The 11,064-nt window shown below is 30.7% G+C and overlaps 1 protein-coding gene across 1 annotated transcript; it reads left to right on the top strand.

Moving 5' to 3' along the window:
- The first annotated feature begins 1,945 nt into the window (after positions 1–1,945).
- LOC127810199 (uncharacterized protein At4g22758-like) lies at positions 1,946–3,179 on the top strand. Its single transcript, XM_052349536.1, has 2 exons — positions 1,946–2,670; positions 2,799–3,179. The coding sequence occupies exons 1-2, from the start codon at positions 2,376–2,378 to the stop codon at positions 2,972–2,974; spliced, it is 471 nt and encodes a 156-aa protein (XP_052205496.1). The 5' UTR covers positions 1,946–2,375; the 3' UTR covers positions 2,975–3,179.
- Positions 3,180–11,064: the final 7,885 nt, after the last annotated feature.

The raw sequence follows: 11,064 nt of genomic DNA, 5'->3' as shown, positions 1-11,064 counted from the left end.
GGCCATGGCCGACCTCGGCCAGGCCGAGCCAAGCTCTCGGCCGTGGCCGAGGGGCTCGGCCTCGCCGAGATCTGGCGAGGCCGAGCATGGCCGAGCTCTGGCTCGGCCATGTCGGCCATGGCCGAGGAAGCTCGGCCTCGCCTTGGCGAGGCCGAGCAAGGCCGACCTCGACCGCGGCCGAGGTCGGGCCGGGCCGACCTTGGCCAGGCAGAGGGAAAATTTGATCTTTTTAAAAAAAAAAAAAAAAAACAAGCAAAAAAAACCAAAGGGAAGCAAAGATAAAAAATAAATAAATAGCAAATAAGAAAAAATAAAAGCAAAGGAGGATGGGAAAGACTAACCTCAAGGAGATGAATGCTTGTCTTGAAATAATAATTGTGGGGTGGGGCCTTAGGGCTTATATAGAGGGGACCCAAAGGAAGAAAAATTCAAAATGACAATGTTTCCCTCCAAACGAATTCTTCCCTCCAACCAAAACCCATCCCTATAATTTCAGGGTAGTAAATGAGGTTTTTAAGCACTAATCTCAACTTTAAAAACACTCTCGTGCGCCTTGGTAAAAATCAACAGTCAGGTAACCTACTCCTCGACCCAGCATGGTTTTCAGCTCGGCTCAAGGAGTGGGGGGCAAGTGATGTGGCATCAACTGAAATTACTAGAATACCCCTACACGCTGATAGTCTCACCTGCCACGCGGATCACCTGAGAGACCGATACGTGGCAAGTCAACACTCTAGAGCGGAGCCCGGGAAATCCGGGCCGAACTGCAAGACCCGTTCCAACTTGACCGGGATTCTCGGGGGTCGTGCCCGCTCATCTCACGTACCCCAAAACGGGTTCGCCTATAAAAGACAAGGACTCTCGCCAGATATATTCAAGCTCTACAGCTCTCTCATTTACTTCTACTCGCATTTACTCTACTGATTTGAGCGTCAGAGTCCACCCCGGGGGATCCTAGCCCCGGCCCTCCATTGTCTTGCAGGTTCTACACCCGAGGTCCGACATCACCAAATCCGAGGTACCATTCCCGAGGTCCAGTCGCAGAGGTGGCACGTGGTGGTCGGTCCCAAAAACCATCATCACATCTAAAGCCCATAAAAATTTAACTTAAAAAGAACCAAAATATTAGAAAGTAATAATTGAATATTATTTAATTTTAATTATTTTTTTAACTACTTTGTTTGTTGATGATGCAAAAAATAAAAGCATCCCCAAAAACCAAGAAAAAAAAACCCAGAAAACTAAACAGAAGCCCAAAGAGGCATAAATTGTGAAAGTTTTCTTATTCTTACATTCCGGAGAGATGTGAAATGAAGAAAGGATGTGTGAAACGAAGAAAGGATGGTCTTGCTTTCTCTTCTTGAAGATTCCTTCTAGTTTCTTCATCCTCTTACAGGCCGCAGCTGTTTCTTCGATGAATATATTCCTTCCCTTCTGAATAAATATTCCAAATAATCAACCAACCGAATGGAAAGAATTTCTTCAGCCCAAAAGGCTAATAGAAAGACCACTGGCACTGGGCGGAATATGTTTTATTTTTATAAAACATATTCTTTATTATAACCTTTTGGTCACACCGTTCACATATTCTTGGGAAAATTGAAAGTTTTTAAGAAAAGATTTTGTACCAAAGTTATAATCGTGTAAACCATGCAAATGCACATCTGATTGAAGTAAGTAATATGCTGTGTGCGACATAAGAGAAGAGTATTTTTAAATATTTTTTCATGTTATGTTTATAATTATTTATTCATCACTAAGCAAAGAATGGCTCACACGAGACCATCCATATTTTCAACACATTATCACAATTTTGATAAACATAGAAAATTCACCAAGAATGCGTAAGTTGATTAATTATACAGTAGGGGCACCACCTTCCCTAGATGGCTAGATCCTTTTGTCACCAACATATGCTGCCTCACGTGTGACCTCAACAACCCCACAAGAACATATTATTGCAGAGATGAGATAACCAATGTTACCAAACGCGTGCATTGCCTAAATCTTTTCCCTCACAAGTCTCCCTTCTGATCAGCTCTAACCTCTCTCTCTCTCTCTCTCTCTCTAATAGATACCCTAGTAATCAATTTCTTTAGAGAGTACACTCGAAAAAACAACTCTTGAATGGTTGAGACCGTCTGGACTCTCATGCTTTCATCTCCATCATCTGCGCTTACTGCGCAATTTCATCTGATTCTCTTTCCCTCTCTTCTTCTTCTCCAACCCTTCCTTTCTTCTTCCTTTGGTTCCCGCAAGGAAGCCTGGTATTACCGCTGCCTTGGCCTTGACCCCTAAATCTATCAAATCCCTTTACCCTTCCACCTTTTAATTCGTTAATTTGTAGCTTTTTTTGTTTGTTAATTCCGTTTAAGATGAAGGGAAGTAGTGTGTCGGAGAAAATGATGGGTCACAAGCAGCAGCAGGAGAAGAAGAAGAAGAAGAGTTTCGATCAAAGTAGTCGTCAGGTTTCGAAGAAAAATAGGTTCTTGATCACTGTGAATGTTCTGGGCAGCGCCGGGCCGATAAGGTTTGTGGTGAATGAAGACGACCATGTTTCGGCTGTTATTGACACAGCTTTGAAGATCTACGGCCGTGAAGGACGCCTCCCAGTTCTTGGTTCTGAGGCCAGTGGCTTCCTTCTCTATCCAGTCAATGCAGGATCAGATGGTTTGTCTATGCATTCAACCTCACCCCATCTCTTGAATATTCGATTTTTGACATTTTTTCCATCTTAATTTCTGGTTTGAGGCTTTCTTTATATATATATATATATATATATATTCGTTTTTTGGCAGCTTTGAATCCATCGGAGTCTATAGGCTTGTCTGGGGCAAGGAATTTTATACTGTGCAAGAAGCAGATCCAACCACAGATGACAGAAGCGAGGTCAGAGATGATCGCCCAGAAGAGAAGCAGTAGCTGGAAATCATGGCTCAATAAGTCCTTTAACTTCAACATATTGTCTCATTAAGTTAATCATCTTTAATTAAGTGCTGCTGCTGCTGCAATGTTACTTACAATATTAATTAGCTAAAGAGGACGGCTGAACAACTACTATTTAGCGATTACTGCTCCTCCATGCTTTGAACTTCTTGTGGTTTCTTATCATTATTGTGAACTTTCCATGTTATGAACGCCTAAGATTTACGTACAAGGTTTGTCTTTTCTGATTGTTTCATCGCTTTATCTTTAACATTTGTTAATTGTTTCGTTGGTGTGTTAAAGTGATCACCGGTCTCCGCGGACAAATAGAGTATATTCTCCAACTAAAATTGTATTAAAATAACTATCATTTCTTAAAATCAGTAAAATAAGATTGTATTAAAATAAAATTAAGATATTTTTTAAATTAAGATATAAAATAATTAATATAAAAATATTATAAATTTTTTATTATACTGTTTATTAAATTTTTTTAAATACATTAAAGTCATATGAGTTATTTTCTATTATATGTAAGGTATAATCAAAATTTATGGAGAAAAAATAAATTTATCTAAAAAATCTCAAATAAGAAATTATGTAATTTATTTTTTAAGAATTATGAAATAAATTTAATAAATATAATAAAAAATATTTTTATTCAAAATAATTTTTATACCTTATTTTTTTTAATCCATTATTTTAATCAACAAATACTATCATAAAGTAATGAACTAATGGGTGGTGAAGGTGAGAGATTAAAGAAGTGTCTAATCGGTTGACGCAATTGCCTTGTCTTTGCTTGGAAAATAAGCAAAGATATATACTTAAATTAAAGAAAACTTCGTCCCAAATTTTGTACTTTTTTTTATTGCTATAGTTATTCAACTTTGATTCTTAATAAAATTAAAATATTCTTTTAATTTGTTGTTAAATCCTATTAACAAAAACTGATTATAGATCCTAAATCACTTCATGTTAAAATTAATCCAAATTCAATAATATGTGATTTTGGTAGTTATATTGATGCATATCATGTTAATTTTTATTAACAGAATTTGATAAAAAATTAAAAGAGTGGCTGAATTTTAACAAAAATTAAAATTTAGTAGTTACCGTAACAAGAATTAAAGTAGAGTGATTACGACATTATAAAATTTAAAATTTAAAAACTAATAATATGATTTATTCTAAATGTCATATTCTGCAGTTTATTACAGAATTCTATGTGCAGTGCAAATTGATTTTTTTTTTCAAGGTACTATTATGTTTAAAAGTGCAGCGACCCACAAACATTCACTTTAATTAAGCTTACAAGCTGTGGAGAATTCAAAACAAAAAAAAAAATTATGCTACTTGTGCACACAAAACTACAAAAAAAAATTACACACCAGCCAAAATAACGAAAATACCCTTCTTCTCTTTACAAATTTACTTCCCCTTACATAGCAAACTCATGGCCGCCCCCTCTCTTTCCCCTTTCCATGGCCGCCTCCAGCAATCATCCTTCACTGTCATCCTGTTGTTGTCTTCGCCTTGACACCTCGCCTCTCGTGAGTCGATTGTTGTTGAAGGCAACAATGGAAAGGGGGGGACAGAGGAGGCAACTATGAGGTTGTTGGGTGAGGAGAGAGAGAGAGAAAAGAAAGGAAGGAGGAAGGGGTTTTTGTAATTTTGTAAATTAAACGAGAGTATTTTTTTTATTTGAGCTACTTTTTATAATCTAAGGTGTAGCCCAAGGTGTAAAAGTAGTATTTTCCTTCAAAAAAAAAAACTTACAATCATTCTTTATGAAAATTGTTGTCAATTTAATGCAACAAAAAATTTATTGATTAAAAATATCATTGTCAAGTCATTTAAACCTTACAAGAAAGAGAACCAAGAGAAGGTGCAGGAGAGTTTTTGTGTAAATACTCTGATATACTTAAATTAGACATTAAATATGTAAAGGCTCTATTGAGACCAATATTAGATATGTATTTTTTTTTAAATGAACGCTCATCTTTTTATAGAAGATTTTGGAATTTTTTGAAATTTATTAGAATTAAGATTGTTCTAGGTAATGTCTATTTTAATATTTCAAGATCTACTATAATTAGTATTTTTATGAATAATGTTTATCCTTTTTATAGGACTTTTGCAAGAATTTTCAAATGTTAGAGTTGTTTTGTCGCACTTTATTTGGAACTCTCTCTCTCTCTCTCTTATTAAGGGAAATTGTACATTTTTAGTCTAGAAAGTTATTTTAGACTTTTAAGTATTTTTAATCTTTTAATAAATTTTTACCGATGGCATATCAAAAATAAGGAGAGATGATAGAGATCATTTATGGGGAATACACTCGTTTGTGACTTGATGGTGTCGCATTTTACAAGTTGGAGGAGGATATATAATGCTACTCAAAAGTTTACATGAGATTTTATTTAAGAACAATAGACAAATTAAATATGTAAATTAAATTCCCTAATAAACACACTCCATAGATAACTTGATTAATCATATTTTTTAAGATTTCTCTCTTATGATTAATAAGAAAAAATAAAACGCAGTTGCAGAGTATAAATTTACATTAATATCATATGGTGAGGGAAAACGACAAATGTTGTGATTAATTAAATTAAGCTCAGTCGCTTTGTGAGTTGACATATTTTGCCTCAAATTCCAAAGCTCGTCCATGACGTGGAATGGAAGGAGCCGCTTGTGGGATTGTCAATTTAATGTGAACAGGTGGCATTATCATGCGGCTAATTGACTATTTAAAGAAATAAAGCGATACATACTCTCTTAATAATTAAAAATGTGATGTTTAATTTTTAAATATAAAATATTTAGATTTGTTATTTTAATTATTAAAATCATTATTTTAAATTTTTATCGTAACTAAAATTAAACAAAATCATTATTTATGTCATATAAAATAACATGTCATATAAAAAAAATCACGCACCGAGATATATTAGATTAAATTTATTACATAAATATAATATTTGATTATTTAATAATTAAAAAATTTAACATTTGATCCTTGATATATAAAAAATTAAATTTAATAAAAAATCTAAAATTTTTATTAAAAAAAAGACCTAAAAGTATTTCATAAAAACACCTAAAAATATTTTATAAAAAGATCTAAAAAAACCTAAATTTTATAAAAAGACCTAAGTTTCATAAAAGACTTAAAATTTTTATAAAAAATTACCTAAAGTAATAAAAAATACCTAAATTTCATAAAAGACCAAAAAATTATAAAAAAAAAAGATCGAAAATATTTAAAGAAGACCTAAATTGCATAAAAGGCATAAAATTTCATAAAAATAGATCTAAAAATATTCAAAAAAAAGACCTAAATTTCATAAAAAAAAAAAAAAGACTTAAAATATTCAAAAAAAGACCTAAATTTCATAAAAAAAAACCTAAAAATTTCATTAAATAGACTTAAAAATAAAACATATAAAATGAAAATATTATTTTTAGGTCCTTTTATGAAATATATGTCTTTTTTGAATATTTTTATATATTTTTAATAAAATTTAGGTATTTTTTTAGAATTTTTAGGTCTTTTTTTTAATAAAATTTAGGCATTTTTTTGAATATTTTTAGGTTTTTTTAATGATTTTTTTATTAAATTTAGGTTTTTTATTATTTTTAGGTCTTTTTAAGAAATTTATGTTTTTTTTAATCAAATTTTGTCCCTTTTTTTCGTATCAGGGGCCAAATGTCAAAATTTTAAATTATTAAACAACCAAATATCATATTTATGTATTAAACATAATCTAATATGTCTTATTGAAGTAAATTTTTTTGTGTTTGATACCAGTGACATAAATATTGGCTCTATTTACTCTCAATTATAGTAAAGATTTAAAATAATAATTTTTAATAATTAAAATATTAAATTTTGACTTTTTATTTCAAGGAGTAAACCTCATATTTTTTAATTATTCAAGGAGGTCTATATGTATTAAACTAAGAAATAATGTACTATCATTCTAAATTTATTAAGTGGCTCATCTCATGATAGTATGTGTATATACAGAGAGAGGAGAAGACTTCAATAATTGAATAATTAATTATATTATTTCTTTGCATAAAATTTTTTACATTGTACTATGTTTTTGAATAAAAAAAATTCTTAATTACCCTTTATTGTTTTCTAATAAGTGGGATCAATTAAAAATTTTTATTTTTAATGTGGTCAAACTATAAAATTTATAATTATATTTGAAATTTTACATATATTTTAAAATAAAAATAAATTTCAATGGGGTCATGAATTGACCACTGAGCATGCTATAGATGTATCATTGTAAACAACTTTTATAATTTTTTATTTTTCTCTAAGATATTTATTTTAAAAAAATAAAATTATTTTTCACAAGTAAACACCTCCTTAATTAAACTCCATCTTTCTATTCAAATAAAATAATTTCCATGCTACATCCAGAAATTAAGATAAAAAAAATGTGATGGCTGACGTGGCTTTGGTAAAGGTGAATTGTAATATCCTAATATTTTGAGAATAATAATAATTAATTTTATATTTAAAATATTTTTTGACATCATTAGAAATTATAATTGAGAAAACTAATGGGTTTAGAGTTAGTAGGCTAACTTGAAAAATGAAATGTTAAGTAAATGGACTTAGAGTTAATAGGTTAAGTTAAAAAAAAAAAAAAGAAATGTTAAGTAAACGAGCTTAGAATTAGTGGACTAAATTGAAAAAAATGGCTAAGTAAATAGGCTTATAGTTAGTGGGCTAAGTTGAGAAATGAAAGGCTAAATAAATGGGCTTAGAGTTAGTAGGCTAAGAAAGTGGGCTTAAATTTATGGACTAAATGAAAGAATAATCCATTCAAAATAAGATTTAGTTGAAAAATAATTAAAGAAAAAAATAATTAAAGATAGCGGGTGAAATAATAGAGAAATGTGGAGACAAAATAGAGTATGGACAAATAATAAAAGATAATGGATTAATTAATGGAGAAATATGGGAGACAAAATATGGTGTGAACAAATAATCAAAAATAATAAGTGAATTAATGGAGAAATGTGGGAGACAAAATATGGTGTGGACTAATAATCAAAAATAAATGATGAATTAATGGAGAAATGTGGAAGACAAAGTAAAGTGTGGCCAAATAATCTTTATATATATAAAAGTATGATAGTATTAAAAAAAGAAATTTTCTCCCAAAACTTGCATTAATGATTTGCATTTAATACTTATTGCATTAATAATTTATATTTTGTAATTTACATTAATAATTTAAATCTTTCAATTGCATTGAAATAATAAATAGTAATAAAATATTCTCCCAAAACTTGCATTAATGATTTGCATTTAGTACTTATTGCATTAATAATTTATATTTTATAATTTGCATTAATAATTTAAATCTTTCAATTGTTTTGAAATAATATGTACTAATTATTGTAAAATTGATAATAAATTTTAAATACACGAGTTTATCAATGCTAATCATGGGTTTTCAATACATTATTATGTGAATATTAAATATTTAATTAATCATCCGATCAATCATGTAATACCCCGAGAGCCCAGAAAAGTTAGAATATATCGAGGATAGTGTAAGAAAGGAAACAACACCAGCTGGATACCTTTTGGGCTGAATGTTGGCAAAAAACTCCCAAGTTAAGCGTGCTTGACCTGGGGTAATCCAGGGATGGGTGACCCCCCTGGGAAGTTCGTGTAGGCCCATTAGGATAAGTTGTTCCGGATCTTCCTATCGCTCGAATGGGACGTTACAATGGTATCAGAGCTGACCCTTGGCGAAGGCGGTCCGATGAGGGCGGGGAGTGGCGCCAGGGCTTGAGGGCCTATACAAGGAGCGGCTTCTGGCAGGCTTCTAGGATGGCAGCCCCCAAGAGGAGAAGGTTTGGGACCGGTTATAAGGTCACATGACGAGGACGTTATGTGCTTAAGGGGGGGAGAATGTAATACCCCGAGAGCCCAGAGAAGTTAGAATATATCGAGGATAGTGTAAGAAAGGAAACAACACCAGTGATTAGTGGTTAATTTTATAAAAAATTTGTTATAATTATACCCTTCTTTTGATCTTAAAAATGGTTTAAATTAGATATTAATATATATTTTATGGTTATATGCAAGTTTAAATTGAAAGATGAATGAAATGAAATTCTAAAGTAAATAATAATAATATATAAAATTATATATAATACATATATATCATTATATGCATGTATGTAATATATATAATATAATCTAATATATATGTGCCATGTGTAATACATATATATAATATGTAATTTATTAATAACATTAAATTATTTTTATTTTTTTTTTAGGCATGAAGAATTCAAGTCCATGAAGAAATCAAACCCATGGAGAAATCAAGTCCATGAAGAATTCAAATCCATGAAGAAATCAAACCCATGAAAAATTAAAGTCCATGAAGAATTCAAACCCATGAAGAATTAAGGCCCAATTTGAGCAACCCATGGAAGATATTATTTGGAGAAGGCCCAAGGATTATTTTTAATCCTAATGAAGATTAAAAACCAATTTATAGAAATCTATTTTTATTTTTTATGTGAGAGCTTTATTAGGTGTGTTTTTTAGCTAAAATCCATTTAACTATTAGGTGGATATTATAGCTAAAATCCATTTAACTTTATGAATGCTTTATTAGGTATGTATTTTAGCTAAAATCCATTTAATATTAGGTGTGTATTATAGCTAAAATCCATTTAACTTTAAGTGTGTGAGTGCCCATTAGATATAATTATGTCTAATTGAATAATTGAAATTGTGTGGTTTGTATTGCATCTTGTGGCCTATAAATAGCTCACTTGATTGCATTTGTAAGTGTGATTATTATTCTTGAATAAAAGTTTAGTTGTTTCCTTATAATTCTCTCTTTGAGAATTGTTCTTGTTCTTTCTCATTTTCTTTAGTACTTTTTCTTATAATCTTACTTTTTTTTCTTTCTTCTTTTAAATTCTTATGTCATTTATTATTACTTTATTATTCACCGCCTAAATGGCCGGTTAATTTGTGCCTTTAAATTTCTGCAATTTTAATTTTTGTCATTTAATTATTCACCGCCTAAATGGTCGGTTAGTTTATGCCTTTAAATTTCTTGTCATTTTAATTCTTGTTATTTAATTATTCACCGCCTAAATGGCCGGTTAGTTTATGCCTTTAAATTTCTTGTCATTTAAATTCTGTTATTTAAATTACGTCATTTAAATTTATGTCAATTAACTTTCAAATAAAAATGAGTAGTTAAATCTAATCTTGGGTTAAGGCAAGGACAGTGTCCAACGCCAATGATTCCCAAAGAAAGCTGCGCTTTAAATAAGTAACATTAATTTAAATTTCAGTATGAGTGTGTATTAATTATTAAAAAATCACTAGGTTTGGATTGGAGCGTAAGCCTAACTTAGAGCTTTCATGCCATGTATGAGAGTTACTAGAACTGGAAACGCTACCATACCCAAATCCGGATGATTAATTTAGTTGTTTTGTATATTAATTGTAATTGAATTTATGGTAGTTGCTTAAATTAGAATCCCGCATATCATGTATGGGGATTGCTTAACCTAGAACTATCATCATCTCTAATTGCATTTAATAACAAATCCTCATATCTGAAATTAAATTAATGTTGCTAATCTTTTATGCTAAAATTTGGGAATCAACGGGTTGGTACTGAAATTGTCTTAACTCAAGCACTATCCAAATTCATATTTTTACGTTTAATGTTTATTTCAATTTTTGCCTTACTTTATTTTCTAGTATCTGTTGTCTAAAAACAAAACCATAAAAAATCTTGTTGTCAATTTGTCCAAATGCGTGTGCGTGTGTGTGACATTCTTTTTCTTTTGCCATAAATAAATCTCTCAGTGGACGACCTGGATTCATCCAGAAAATATAAATATAAACTTGGACTACAACTGCACTCGTACACTGGCGAGTATAAACCTCTCACTAAAATAAAAAAAATATATAAAAGTTTTATTATGATTTGTTTTTATTGTGTTTTAATTGCAGGGTGAGAGTGCAGTCAAATTTTGGCGCCGTTGCCGGGGAGATTAAGGCAAAAACAAAAAAAAAAATAAAAAAAATAAAAAAAAAAAGAATAAGCATCTCTTGAT

This window comes from Diospyros lotus, chromosome 9, assembly GCF_014633365.1.
Source record: "Diospyros lotus cultivar Yz01 chromosome 9, ASM1463336v1, whole genome shotgun sequence".
Taxonomy (NCBI): Eukaryota; Viridiplantae; Streptophyta; class Magnoliopsida; order Ericales; family Ebenaceae; genus Diospyros; species Diospyros lotus.
Note: the sequence above shows the minus strand (reverse complement) of the source record. Positions and strands in the feature narration are given on the sequence as shown.

What these genes read in the sequence shown, in the direction of transcription:
- LOC127810199 (XM_052349536.1), top strand. Translation starts at nt 2,376, where the DNA reads ATGAAGGGAAGTAGTGTGTCGGAGAAAATGATGGGTCACAAGCAGCAG. An exon ending in AGTCAATGCAGGATCAGATG is followed by an intron (nt 2,671 to 2,798) that starts GTTTGTCTATGC and finishes GTTTTTTGGCAG; the next exon opens with CTTTGAATCCATCGGAGTCT.